The sequence below is a fragment of the Cololabis saira genome, chromosome 6 (genome assembly GCF_033807715.1).
Source record: "Cololabis saira isolate AMF1-May2022 chromosome 6, fColSai1.1, whole genome shotgun sequence".
Lineage (NCBI taxonomy): Eukaryota > Metazoa > Chordata > Actinopteri > Beloniformes > Belonidae > Cololabis > Cololabis saira.
In genome coordinates, this window is record NC_084592.1 from 33,848,218 (window position 1) to 33,863,036 (window position 14,819).

Below are 14,819 nucleotides of genomic sequence, written 5' to 3' on the forward strand. Positions count from 1 at the left end.
GGTTGACCGTTGTGCAAATAACAAAACATTAGTGCAAATCTCAAATAAAACATTCAAGTCAATTTGTCACAAAATAAGCTATATCAAAATCATAAAAAATATATCGATATATATATTAAAATCTCGATATATCGCCCAGCCCTAATATGTAGTGATATGTAATAAAAACATTAATGTTCAAGAAGAGTTTATAGTTGTGTTGTAATTCCCACTCGCCAGTGCGCTCCCCCAAAATTTTGTATCACCAGCCACCACTGCTGGCGTTACCCAAACTCTCTCACCTTGTGAATTGCTCCAAATATCAACATTGGTGAATGCAGATGCACCATTTAAACTGGGAATGCCATCAACAAAGGCTTTATGAATTCTCAAAATGAACCCCAAAGTATTAACTCCATTGTCTGCAACCTGTTGAGAGCTACGTACACTCTGTTGTCTAGACTCTGTATCTGCCGTAATCAAAACCAAACACTGATCAACTTCTATGCTGATTGTAGTCCTCCAGTCCAATTTGACAGTTTAATGAAAGCCATACAAATTAAAACTGTCAATGTTTTGTGATCAAATAACCTTTTTAATTTTTGCTCCCCCATAACCCAAAGTGTTACATCCAACATTATTTTACAAATTAAAGTTGGACAGGATGAAGTAATGATGTTCTTACTGGTACAAAACATGCAAATGACCAAGACTGATTAAACTCTGGTGTGACTAAAAATATTTGTCTGTGAAAATCTCACTGCCCTACTTTGAATAGAAATGGAGTCAAATTAAATCTTATTTGTTATAAAAAATAAAAATGTAACAGTATTAGTGATTTCCTGTCTGTACTCAGGAGTTAGTCCTTTCAAAACTTTAGCTATTAGGTGACATTTTATGACTTTCTAAAAATTTCCTTAGAAAAAAAAAAAAATTAAAAGTATAAAAGTATAAAAGTATTCAAGTCTCACAATACACAATGCAGTACAAAAGTCAGGGGGGGGGGGGGGGGGAACTAAATCGATTGTCATATTAATTCTTATCGATTTGTATGTTTAAAGATCGATTTTTTTTTCCATCATTATATTTTCATCTTTACATTTTCTGCAAGAAACTTTAGATTTCCTTTTGTAACCTCTGGGTAGTTTTTCCCAGGGGCCGAATCTTTGACATCACCATTACCAGGTACGAACCTCTAAAAGAGGCCTTTAGGAACCTTTGCAGGGCAGAAAATGTACCCCAGTCGGCTTAGAGTTATACAGCTTGATCCAGATGTACGGATTGAACAATTAAGAGTAGTGTATGTCGCATTTTAAAAACTCCCTGCCTCTGTCTATTTTTTTTTTCTGTCTACATTTCTGGTGATCTAAAAGAGCTGAACCTTTATAGCATTCAGATTAAAAAAAAAAAAAAAAAAAAAAAAAAAAAACACGTTAAATGTGGATGTGCTAAACTCCTTTAAGTTGGTTCATCTTAAATTCGGTTGGGATCAAGAAATTGAACCTTTTTTATGCAGACCTTGAGAACGGGGGACATTTCTAATTCTGCAGAAGAGGCGCAATTTTGGAAAATGGGAAAGCATTTCACATGAAAGTTCCGCAAAATAAATAAACATACATGAGCCCCTCTCAGAACTTTGGCCATAAACCAAAGGCTACTTAAGTCCAGCTGTCACGTTGGAGCATCTCTGCCCTAACATGACTCATTCATCGACCTCAGTGGATTCACATATTAAAGGATTTCCATGCTTCCAGTTTTACAGCCAGATCAGCTGGGACCCCTCAGACAGAATATTCCGATAGAAAACGAGTGGCATTTATTTGCAACAGTATGTCCATCATTCAACTATACAAGAGCAAAAATGTATGATATGCAGTTTCTGTGCAGAAGGCTCAAAGTTAAAACTGAAATAAGAACATGCATGCTTTAAATTTTAAAAACAGCTTTCATCATTCACGTTACACTAAAAATACATACATTTTAAAGTCAGTGTGACGAGAAAATTATTTTGAAGTTACTCTAACAGTCACCTATTTAGGCTTTGGTTTGTTTTTTGCACTCCACTTTGATGGTAGTCAACAGTAGAGGGCACAAATGAAAATTTGGGGCAAAAAGCTGAATATTTTTCCTCCAGACCCTTTCCTACCTTTATTAGCTATGCTGACCAAGTTAAATTACAAGATGTGCAAATTCACTGGCACAAGCTACCAATCATCACAGGTCAGAGTTGGAACAAATTAGAAACTGGGGGGGGGGGGTCAACTGTACATAAATTTGACTCTCTAAGAGAAACTGTAGATGGCTGTAAAATAGGGCTGCACGATTAATCGTTAAAAAAAAAAAAAAAAAAAAAAATCGCGATCTCGATTCATGCTTGAACGCAATCTCATTTCCAAATGACGACGATTTAAATTTTTTTTTTTTGGATGTTTATTTTTTTTTATGTTTAATGTCAGCTGTTACAAAGTTGATGCCAGTCTTTTATCAGGCACCATCATATTTTTTGTAACGTTTACCTTTTGTATCGGCAGCTTCTTAATAGCAGCAAAAGGCAATGGGGGGTTCATCCCAGCCAGAGGAATAATTTGTTGCCTCAGAACTACAGGATCTGTTACAAGTCCCCTTTCTGAAAGGGTGTTCAACTCAGGGAGGAACAAATATTGTTCAAAATTGTTATTATTGTTTAAATTATTCAAAGGTTTGTGTAAAGAAGACAAGAGATGTTTATTGTTATTATATTTTTGTTCAGCTGTTGCAAAGTTAAAGTAATAAGTGCAATAAATTTTATATTGGAAAAAAAAAAATCGTGAGAGAATCGTGATCTCAATTCTAAGCAAAAAAATTGTGATTCTCATTTTGTCCAGAATCGTGCAGCCCTACTGTAAAACACAGCCAAGAACTTTGCTTTTGTCTTGAAGGATGGATCTGTTCTGGGACAAAGGCAACGCTTCCAGCTCGTGTCTGAGGGGTTTTGTTGCAGCCTTGAGACACAGCAGGCTACAGTAATTGACGAGTGCTGGGCCTTGTGTCGTCTTGGCAAACTGGCAGCGATTTTGAGTGAGTCAGAGCTGCCAATAAACAGATGACATACCACAGTACTGAACCACCAGCAGAAGCACCTCAGCCAGTCACTGTACAAGAGATGTCTCTGATTCCTCCGCCCAGACAAAAATGACACACCCACACAGAGCTCGAGTGCAAGGTCTTAAGAGGACCTGGACGGTAAACTCACACATGGGGACTAAGTTCGTAGAAGTTCCTGTTACGATACTCCTCCACTTTGTCTGGCGTGTAGATGGGCAGGGACCTGTATGGGTTCATGGAAATCACCACACTGCCAATATATGTCTGAAGGGAGAAGGAACAAAAAACACAATTACTATGAATATGTACTGTATTTTTTGTATGAAACTGACAGGAGCACTTGTCTTAACCCCTTTTTGATCCATTCAGCTATTTAGGCACAGCAGTTAAAAGGAGGTTGCATTTTTCACATCTGATCAGCATTAGCCAATTTTCTTGTGATGGAATATAACTTTTCAGTCAACCTCTTAGAAATGTAAAAATGTTAACAGGCTCACCACACAGTTACTCTGCAAGTCATTTAAACATTCTTCCACATTTATTGCCCGCTAAAATATTGTGGCAACTAAATGGAAAAACAAAAATCATGTTAGGCACAATGTCTTTGATTCACATTATATAAAAATCACTTATGCAACAGTCAAACAGGTCCTGATCAACAAACGCACATGTCAGATTCATCTAAAAGGGAATGCAACCAGCAGTTATCATCACCCTCCTACATGCCTGAAAGTGCCATCTGAGCACCGTTTGCAAACAACTTGAAGCATTTCTCTCTGCTCTCCATGGTAATGGCTGTTGCGTAAACTACTCTGGCAGTGCAGTATGGCCTCATCTACATCACAGCCTCCCACAGCCTCTTGTTCAACAATACACCAGAGGCGAAGTGAGACCTTTTCAGTGTGGAGGACGTGTATGAATGTGTGCAACATAAACAATATCCCTCATTTTTGGGAGCTCATGAAGTCATTGCGTGCCCTTCACAGTCTGATGGTGTACTAAAGTATAATGCCATTTATTTTCCCCTTTTCAGATCAAGTAATACATTTCTTACAAAAATGCTGCAAGTAGACATACTGCACTTCACTGCATTAGTGATGAAGGCAGAACAGAAGCCTGAAAGCAGGAGGAGGAAGGGCAATATGAGCCAATGCCCTGATTCAAGGCTTGTTTCATTTTTCCAGATGTCACAACTGAAGCCTCCTTCACACAAGGTCTTTAAAGGTTATAAGATGTTTGGACATTCAAGTTAAAAGGTTATAAGAGGTTTGGACATTCAAGTCGAAAGTAATGACCCCAACAACCCACATGAAAATTATTTCATTTGGTTTGAAGGGCCTATGGCTTATAACCCTGAAAGACCGCCCCAGTCAGAACTACTGCTAAACTACTGAAGTGACTGGTTAATGTTGGTATTGACGTAGTAATGGGCCAACAAGTTCAGGTTCCAGGTCCAATGAACTCCACTGAAATGTTGACCCTGTTGGGAAAACAGGACTGGAAAGCTCAATGATGGAAAACACATTGGAACAGTGTGGTCTCGATTTCTCCTAAAAGCAGGTACAGCACTACATTTATGTACCGTATTTTCTGGACTATAAGCCGCAGCTGTATATAAGCCGCAGCCACTCTATTTAAAAAAAAAATAATAAAAAAAAGATATACAAGCCGCACCTGTATATAAGCCGCATCCGCTCTATTTAAAAAAAAAAAAGATATGCAAGTCGCAGATATTTATGTTGTTAGATTAGATATTTATTACATGTACAGAAGGATTTTGAACTGTAAATGATGTACATGTTTGTACCTAAATAGATCCTTTCCTAACAGTGTCTTTTAACACGGCAGCAACTTTGCTGATTAAAACTGGGCAGTACCAAGAGAAAATAACCGGTATTTATTTATCTATTTATCTGTTTGAAATCTGCTTCTACTTCTATCTGCTAAAGAAGAAGTAGCGTATTCTTCTTTGCATTTATTTTGTCTTAGTTTTTATTCTAATTCCGGTTAGCACTCCCCCTAGCGGTGGAAGAAAAATCCACAGAATAGCCGCACCTTTGTATAAGCTGCATGGTTCAAAACCTAGGAAAAAAGTAGCGGCTTATAGTCCAGAAAATACGGTAGATTAAAAACCAATACTGTCTCCACAGACACACAGAAAATGAGCCCCAAATGCAAATGTATACCCGGGAATTGACCCAAGCATGGCATGACGGTCCCACCACAAGCTGAATCTAATCTTGCTATTTGTGTGGAGAAAAAAAGTTCTTTGATTATGGCGGCCAAACAGGGGGCCTAATGACAACTCAATATTTAAGTGAGTTAAAAAGATTAAGCTAAGCTTTGAGGAGGACACAGAGGTTTGTTTTGATAAAAACCCAGTCTCAAGGATTCCTCGTTAGACACAAGAAGCAGTCAAACATCTAGCAGGGTGATTCCCTTTACTTTCCACAAAGTTATTGGATACATGTGCTCTGGAACACAAAGCCATGTTTTCTTCTACTGTTAGCTGTCATATGATAGTTAGGTGTGGGGGGATGGGGCCATTTGTAAGGAATGATGTCACATGAGGGAAAAATGAATTCACAGGCAAGAATTGTCCACCGCACATTTATTGGCTAAATATAGGTTCCAGTGCTTTTCCTGGTCATTGCTGTCAAGATGCCGCCGATGCTACCAAAAGCTTCCACTCTTGATTGCAAGAGTACTTTTCCATAAACACTCAAATTCATCACTTAAACTTCATATATAGTCACTGACCAACCTAAAAACCAACTTTAAAAATATTTGGACATTGCATGAGTTTTAACAATATCTCTTATTGAGGATATGCTCCATGAATAAGTTGTGAGAGTTCAAATAGACCCACCAGTTACATGTACAGATTTTTTTAATTATTTTTTTGTTTTTAAGTCAGCTTATGGTTTAGGACAGAAAATTTAGGGCATGTGAAATCATAATTCCCATTGCACAGCAGGATATAGGCAGCTTTAAACAAAAATTGTGTGTTACTAAGGAAATGAGGAGACAAATAGAGCCTTGTGAGCCAATGGCAAAGAGAGAAGAACTGTAATATCTTCAGTGATGTCTGGAGCAGCCAACCTGCAGACCACAGAAATCCCATCATACCACAGCACAAAGGCCTCGTCCAACTGGCTGTTGCAGAAATCATAAAACCCCCTTCTTTGTTTGCAGTCTCTCATCCCCAAGCTCTTAATTCCATGGCTCATGGAGATGGCATTTCACAGGTTTGACTGGTCTGTTACTTTGGTCTTTCTCAACCCATAACTGAAATAATGGAAGGAAAGGAGGTAGAAAAGACTGGAGTATCTACAAGTTTCCTTTGGCACACTTTAGTCTTCTTGTGTGTCTTTGAGAAGCAGCAGCTGTCCTGTGATGCTCCTACAGAACTGAAGCATGTTCTGTTCGAGGAAGGGAATTTTCATATGACACACACACACACACACACACACTTACGTAGATCTCATTGTGGTCAAAGCGGTTCTTCAGGTTCTCCAGAAATGAATCTTCAGACAGGGGCTCTAGGAGGACCATATCACCAACCCCAATCATGTTGTCCAAAAGTGATGTTTTCACCTCCATCTTGGCTGCAGGTGTCAGCCCCCCCTGCAACAGAGTACAGATGAAGTCAGAAGTGGTACATTTACATCCACCCACCATCAGATTTCAGTCCAGTGTTGTTGCCCATCTCCCCTTAGAACAGTAATCTCTTGATGCAGTTATTTTAAAATTTACATTGTCTTCAAAATTATACTTGATAGAGAGATATTTAAAAAAAAGACACACCCCACACTCAAATTTCAACCCCAATTCTTCATCCTGACTCTAGACTAGTGTAGTACCATTGAATACATTACCAGTTGATACATTAATCTGTTCAAACGGATATTCTGCCTGCATTTACCATCAGTGATGGTGCCTATGTAACTATTGATATTAAAGATCTAAATTGCACTCTTGTTTAATTTTTTTTTATTGATCTTTACACAATTCAAAAAACATGTCTCTTGAAAATGAGATCCCGAGTCTCAATGAGCCTAACTTTTCAGTATACTGTAAATGAATTATTCAATAGCGCTGACCGGGTACCATAGACTAAAAACTGGGCCAGGACAGGGAAGGGTGAACATCTCCAACAATACCTCACATAAGTCTCCAATAAGACCTGAAAGAGTAGCTTTGTCACTAGAGGTCTGAAAATTCACCAAATATAGCGTCAAAGTCACCAAGTTGGCAACACTGCTGCAGTGCCAGCAGGCTTGCTCTGCCAATGAATCATGTGACGTGAAAGGCACTTCTCATAGGTTGAAAGAGAAAGCAATGGCAATGTGGCCCTTGGGGACACTGTTGAGTTAAAAAAAAAAACTTTTTTTTTTGTGATGCAGGTCATTAAATAACATGCAGAATTGTCAGTTCAAAATGAGATTGCATATAGATGTGAAACAAAATAACAATATAGTCTGTTTGTGCAGAGCTTCATAATGATAGAGCATTTAACATTTGCTTTAGTTTTCCAATTCTAGTGTTGGTTCTTTTAATTTAAAACAAATGAACATGTTAGCCGCTTTCCAAGTTTGATCTCTCACACACACACACACACACACACAAGTTCTCCCTCCCCGTGAAGCTCCATACTTCACCTGTGGTATCATTGCAAACTCCATCAGTAACAAAAACTGAGGCCAGCACAGCAGCAATCGGGTAGAAACCCTTTTAATGGAGTCTTTAAAGGGATTGTGACATGAAAAACACATTTTTCTTGATTTTTTTTGGTGTTTTGTTGGGTGTCTTGACATCAATTACACCCCAAAAATACGAACTTTTAACATTCAGTGTATTGTGTGCTTTCTGGGAGTTTCCGCATAATTATGCAAAAACGGCGCATCTGGTTGGGTGGCGGACCTATACGTATAGGTCCGCTAAATCACCGCTCCCTCCACCCAGCTCCCTGCCCATCGCCTATCCTCTCTCCGCTGGAGTCCTGGGAGTCCTTGAAATCCAACGTGTTGAGAATAAATCATGACGTGTACAGAAAACAAACTGAATACATAGCTGGTCTGGTAATCTACATTATTGCTTATGCTGAGCAAAGACTAGTTGAGGCTAACGTTGAAAACGTTATCGTATGGTATACTGTAAACAGTTTGCATATGATCGGCAAGACAAAATCACATACCATTGATCCACTGTCTGCTGTATGCGTCGTGGACGAACTTGTTGTGGACTATCTTGAAGTAAAAGATCTACTTCGGGATCTGATTCGGGGTCGAATAAATGCACATTAGCCGCCATTGTATATATAAAAAAAAGTTTTGGAATAAATAAAAACTATTGCCGTGTCCTTCGGTGTTGCTATGGCAGCGTGAGCTGCTGTGAGGAAAAAAACTGTACGTTTTCGTTCATCTGAGGGGGACGGGGAGTTTGGGGGAGAGGAGGAGTGGAGGATGGGGGGGGGGAGGGTTGATAGGAGGAGCGGGGCAATGATTGACAGGAAAGGGGGAAAAGGATGCGTTTTTCACTGCGCAAAAAACACCGTCATGAAGAAGCCAGGCATGGAGTACAGGAGTGAAGTTTTTCTTGTTACACCTTTTTAGACACATTTGAGGGATGTTGGCCAAGACTTTTAATAGTGTTAAAAGCATGTTAAAAATTATGTCACAATTCCTTTAAGCACCATGTTTCATTCAGTGAACAGATAGCATTTTTAACTTCATGCAGAACATGCTGGTGCAATGCTGTTACTCATTTAAGTACTACCAGCTGATATTCCAGCACACTCCAGTGTCACGCAACATGCCAGCAGAGGGTCAGTGCTGAATACTCCTGATCATAGCCACCACAGAATTTATAAAGTCACAATGTGATCCATAATTTCCCTCAGTGCTTCAGTGATTTCCCTTAAAGTGCTTCATTTTGAGAAGCCAAGTTGCTTGATGGGGGGGGGGGGGGGGGGGGGGTAAATAAGCAGGGGTGAGATTTTATTTAAAAAAAAAAAAAGGATGGTTGGACAATGCATGTAATGGTAATATTAACACACGCTCTGCTCTCTGCTGACCTAGATTTCCAGCCAGATCAAGCTATGACGAAGGCGTTAATACATTAAAATGTACATTTATTAACAGGGCGTAGGTGGTGGCCATGTGTTCTCTCTCTCTCCCTGTCCTTTAACAAGGAAAACTAAAATAATTGAAAGCAACAAGGTCAACAGCCATGCTGTGCAGACACACTAAATATAGCTAATGCAAAGATCAGAGTTAATAAAGCAGCAATTACTTGCATGAGCATAAAAAAAAGCAGCTCAAAGTGGTTTGCTATTTAGAAATACTCTCTAATCAGGAAATTAAGCCTGTGGTCTGGGAGTCGGGATCGTGGTAAAATTGTTTGGAAATACGGTGGTGTCGCAAACAGGTGATAATAAAAATCCATTATGCTGTGCAACACGGAATTCCCCACAGGTCACCGTGGCCTTGTCATGAAAGAGGACGAGTCATAACATCCTAGCATCTGCCAGAGATTGAGATTAAAGCTCCAGCCTGCCAGAGCAGCAGGACCCTGCCACGGGGCAGACGGGACAGTCGCTGATCCAGAGCAGCATAGAGACCAGGTTTGCACTCCAGTTACAGTAGTACAAACAAAAATACACTACTCAAACCAAAAGCCCTTTCCCCTGTAAGTGTAAAGCAAGCTTTTTCTCCAAGAACCCCCCCCCCACCCCCACACACACACACACACAAACACTGGATATGTGTACCAATCTAAACTTAATCTTCAAGATAAATTCACAAGTCACGTATTATGATGTGACCTTCCATACAAGATCTGCATCCATGCTTAGACCAGAGTCTGAAACCCAAACACACATCTTTATTTACAACGTACTTTCAAGTTTCATCAAGAAGATAGCCCAAACTGACAATATGAAATCTGAAAGTGTTAGTATGAGCAAGGTCTTAAACAGTAAATAGATCTGTCAACACTCCCTGTGTATCTTTCTTTCTTCGTTGATTACATTTAACTACTGAAAAAAATAAAAGGGAAGTAATGTTCATGGTTGTACCAGTTACTTCTCATACAAAGCTTGTATACTTCATATTCGTCCTACATATTTAATTAGCTACACGCAACATTGCATGATCAATAGTGTTGTCGATGAGTTGATTGAAACGTATCGGATCTGCTTGTATGTAGGGTGGGGGGGGGGCAAAAGAAAAAAAACACCACACACACACCAACAATTCCAAAGTTACCAAAAACTCCACATTTATAAAACTTTTGGTGGTATAATATCCCTCCCCACTCGCAGTACAACGGTTCCAGTGGGAAAACAGAACCTTAAACTCATTGGGTTTTCTTGGGACCCGTACAGGTACGCAGAAGATTTAAATGGAGAAGGGGGCTTCAGTGTACCAGCAAGATCCAGCTGAACCAGGGATTGGCTTCATTAGCCAAGTATTCCAGATTAATTTAAACAGAAATGTTGGGGGGGGGGGGCGCTCCTTTTTTGAATGTTTAACTGTGTAATGCTAATGTTAAACTGTTTAATGCTTGTCAAAAAACATCATGGTAGGGCAATTTTGCACCCACCCCTCCCCAAAGTCTTTCAGCACGACTTAAGTGTGCCAGTAAATAATTTATGCCCACAGCCTCCACTTATTCAAGAACCAAGATGAACTGATGACACATATATCTAAAAATAACAATACCTGCAGATCTGAAGGACTACACAGTCTTACTTGTTGATCACCTGAAGCATTAAGCAGATGCAGGATTGGAGTATGCGCTTCACTGCAATCCTCTGAACAGACCGCCTTTAAAACTCAGAGCATTACCAGTGAATGGTGAAAACAGCTGTACTGAACTTGGCAAACAGCGGAAAGAAGCCAAAACGTGCAGTGTTACTGCAGCGCCTTGCAGAGCTAATGGAAGTTTAAGTAGTTAAGCTGAAGTGGTGGAAAACGACTGGAGTTAAATTGCATAGTGAAAAGTTCTTTCTTTGCAAAATAAATTTGGAAAACTGTACACATACAACGAGAAAAAAAAACTTAAGATCTGATTGTAATTCCAGGGCTGGACCACTGAAATAATGCTTCATGGCTTCTGAGAAGCAGCAGACCATCCATGCTTCAGTCAATGGGACTGCTGCACGCGTGTAGCCTGCTGCCTATCTCTGTTGACACAGGCCTAACACAAGACACACGTCTCACACAGCCAGACAAGGGCAAACACTATTCATCACCATGGCACTGAGAGAAGGACATTAGTCCTCCACACAGTTCACACTTCAGACCTCAGCGTGTCACCCCAGTGTTCCTGGGGGGACTTGTGCCACATTTGAAAAACACCCTGGCTACTTTTATGAACGTTGTCCAACAAGCTCCCACTGACTGAAGTTAGTGGCCAAAAGTCGACATGCTGTCCTCTTCCAACTGAGCTTAAAAGGTTGTTACTCTAAAAGCCCACAACCTTTCACAGCATCTTACGTCACCCTTCGTTTGATCAGTGTGGGTAATAAAGTTCCCATCTGCTGCCCAACCGAGGCAACCAAAGAAAAAAATCTGCCTGGCTTTGAAGCAACTTTTTCAAAGAGTGTATGTATATATATATATATATATATATATATATATATACACACACATATACATACACACACACAGTTAAAGAGAATTAAATGATAAAACCTTCGTACTCAAGAGTGTTCTGTCCACAGTTAAGTTACAGATGTGCCCCACTGTACAGTCAGGGAGGAAGGAGGGGGAAAAAAGAAAAAAAAAAACCTCACAGAACAAGTTACAGTGTGCTAAAGCTCTATCCAAGTTGCCTCTATATCTTCCCAAAAATCTCTTATTTTACAAGTTCCACACTGAATCCCACAAGCAGAAGGTACGCATGCAGGTCAACTTGCCAAGGGGGAGCTGTGGAATGCATCTGTAGGTCAAAAGTTTTATTCTGTAGTTCAAGCTGAGCAGTAAATTATTCCAGTCCGAAGCTTTGGGATCTTCTAAAACCCAAGACGGATCGTGGAGTAAACCCCACATTGAGTCAGTTTATCATTTAAACTCACTCAGAGCTCCGGTTGCAGCCTATCCGCGCATGATTGCGCACATCACGCAAATACATGATGTAATCTTAGTTGCATTTTGAATGATCCCAGAGTTCACTTTTTTTTTCTTTTTTTTTTTCAAATGATACCACTACGCTTCCCAAAGACTAGCTGTTGTGAGCAGTTAAGGGATGAGCTTGGCTGGCAGTAAAACACGTGAAAGAGTGAAAGAGCGCAGCGGTTTGAGCGTCTTCAGAGATAGTTCTGGCTCGCAGATGTTGGCAATTAGCGACCGCAATGTTCGCGACCATTTCTGCATCTGCGCAAGTTCGGATCTGAGCAGAGACAAAGAGCGCAGCCCAAGTCAGACATAACCATTCCCCCCACCCAAGCCAACTATTACAGTTTGCTTACAAGTAAAACTGAAGATAGAAGAAGAAAAAAAAAAGAAATCCCAACCCCCGCTTCTAAGCAGCTGGAAGAAGTGAATGAGGTGGAAACCCGTCGCTCTGCAGACAATGGAAAAAGTTCCACTTTAAGAGTCATAAACTACAGTAGGCTGCAACAAATATCAAAGTGAAAGGATAAAACATGAACTCAGTTTTTAACCACTCAGACAAGCAAGAGAAGATGTCCAACTTGCCTCTTTAAAGTAGCTGTTCTTTCACCTCCTAAATCCTCTGTGGACAAAAGTGTGAAGCGAGGGTGAGTGTCCCGGGCTGGAGCGGCTCCCCTGTCTGTCCCGGCTGCTTTAGGAGGAGCAGGCTGGACCACACTCTGATCCACAGCTCAGCACGCTGAATGGAGCTCCTGCTGGATCTGAGCTGCAGGGAGCTGGGGCTGGAGCTGGAGCTGGGGCTGGGGCTGGGACGGGGAGCTGGGACGGGGAGTGGCTGCAGCGGCGGCTCTGGACTCGTCCGGCGTCTATTAATCACCCCGGAGAGAGGGGCGGGGGGCGCGACGCCTTCACGGCCTGTCGGACATGTTTTTCTATACCTTTCTTTCTTTCTTTATTTTTCTTTCTCTTTCTTTCTTTCTTTCTTTCTTTCTTTCTTTCTCTTTCTTTTTCTTTCTCTCTCTTTCTTTCTTTCTTTCTTTCTTTCTTTCTTTTTCTTTCTCTTTCTTTCTTTCTTTCTTTCTTTCTTTCTTTTTCTTTCTCTTTCTTTCTTTCTTTTTTTATGTATTTCTTTCTTTCTTTCGTTCGTTCGTTCTTTATCTATTTATTTCTTTATTTCTTTATCTATTTCTTTCTTTATTTCTTTCTTTATCTATTTCTTTATTTCTTTATTCATGTCTTTCTTTCTTTCTTTCTTTTTTTTATCCATTTCTTTCTTTCTTTTTTTCTTTCTTTATCTATTTATTTCTTTATCTCTTTATCTATTTATTTCTTTCTTTCTTTATTTATTTATTTATTTCCTTCTTTATCTATTTATTTTTTTCTTTATCTATTTCTTTCTTTCTTTCTTTATCTATTTCTTTATTTATTTATTTATTTATTTATTTATTCATTCAAAAAAAATTAAAAAATTCATTAAAAAAAATAATTCATTCATTCATTCATTCATTCATTCATTTTAGGCAAGGCAAGGGAAGTTTATTCGTATATAGCACAATTCAACACAAGGTAATTCAAAGTGCTTTACATCAACATTAAAAGCGGCAAGACATAATTAAACAGTAAATAACAAATACAATGAAAAAAAATGATAAGAAAAGAGGTAAAATAATACAAATCAGAATCATGTTTATTTGGCCAAGTCAGGTCAAACAAAAAAGGGAATTTGACTCGGTTATTTTCGCTCACTGTACAGTAAATAGACAAATGACAGCTCTTATTAACATACAATTTTTTTTTTTAAGTGAAAGGTGCAGCAGTATGAAGTAGACATGGTTATTGAAAGGTGCATTGTTACAGCATATGATTGTGCTTATTGTTATTATTAATATTGCACAGTGATTGATCACTCTGAGACTACTGAGATTACTCTGAAAAAGCACAAGTTGTTAAAAAGTAAGGGCAGTAGAACAGCAGGTAAGTATTTAATTTCAGAGTACGCTTCAGTAAACAGTAATGTTTTTAGGCCTGATTTAAAGGAGCTGACAGTTGGAGCAGACCTCAGGTCTACAGGAAGTTTGTTCCACCGGTGAGGAGCAGAATAACTGAACGCTGCCTCACCTTGCTTAGTTCTGGTTCTTGGGAACCACAACAAACCAGATCCAGATGAACCTCAGGGGTCTGGGAGCTTCATAGGAACTAACAGATCAAGCATGTGTTTTACTACTACTACTGTCATTTAGCAGACACTTTTATCCAAAGCGACTTACATCTGAGAGGACAAATACACCATTTTGCCTGGTGAGCAATTAGGGTTAAGGGCCTTGCTCAGGGGCCCAAGGTGGCTCTTCTTGGTTGCCATTCGGGGGCTTCAACCTGGGTCCTCCAGACCCAAGCCCACCTCTGTAGCTACTAGACTACCACCCCCTTTTGGTCCAAGACCATTCAGTCCTTTGTAGACCAGCAGCAAGATTTTAAAATATATCCTTTGACTCCTTTGACTAGCGATTTCATGACCGGTGTGATATGGTCCAGTTTCCTGGTGTTTTTAGTTTACCTCTTTTTGGGGGAGGCCTAGCATCAGTATGTGGGAACGCAAAGTTTTCCAAAAGTAGTTCAAATGTTTAGCAGCCAGGAACC

At 39.7% G+C, this 14,819-nt stretch overlaps 1 protein-coding gene across 7 annotated transcripts in view; it reads right to left on the reverse strand.

Moving 5' to 3' along the window:
* myo1b (myosin IB) overlaps positions 1–13,012 on the reverse strand; it is a 65,600-nt gene extending 52,588 nt beyond the window's left edge. For 4 of the 7 annotated variants that reach the window (XM_061723999.1, XM_061723995.1, XM_061724000.1 and 1 more), the window contains exons 1-3: positions 12,768–13,011; positions 6,541–6,690; positions 3,212–3,327 (exon numbers count right to left, since the gene is read on the reverse strand). In XM_061723999.1, the coding sequence (XP_061579983.1) occupies positions 3,212–3,327; positions 6,541–6,666 (242 nt within the window). In that variant the 5' untranslated portion in view covers positions 6,667–6,690; positions 12,768–13,011. Of the gene's footprint in view, positions 1–3,211; positions 3,328–6,540; positions 6,691–12,767 lie in introns of all 7 variants that reach the window. The other 3 variants (XM_061723996.1, XM_061723997.1, XM_061723994.1) reach the window with 1 other exon arrangement.
* Positions 13,013–14,819: the final 1,807 nt, after the last annotated feature.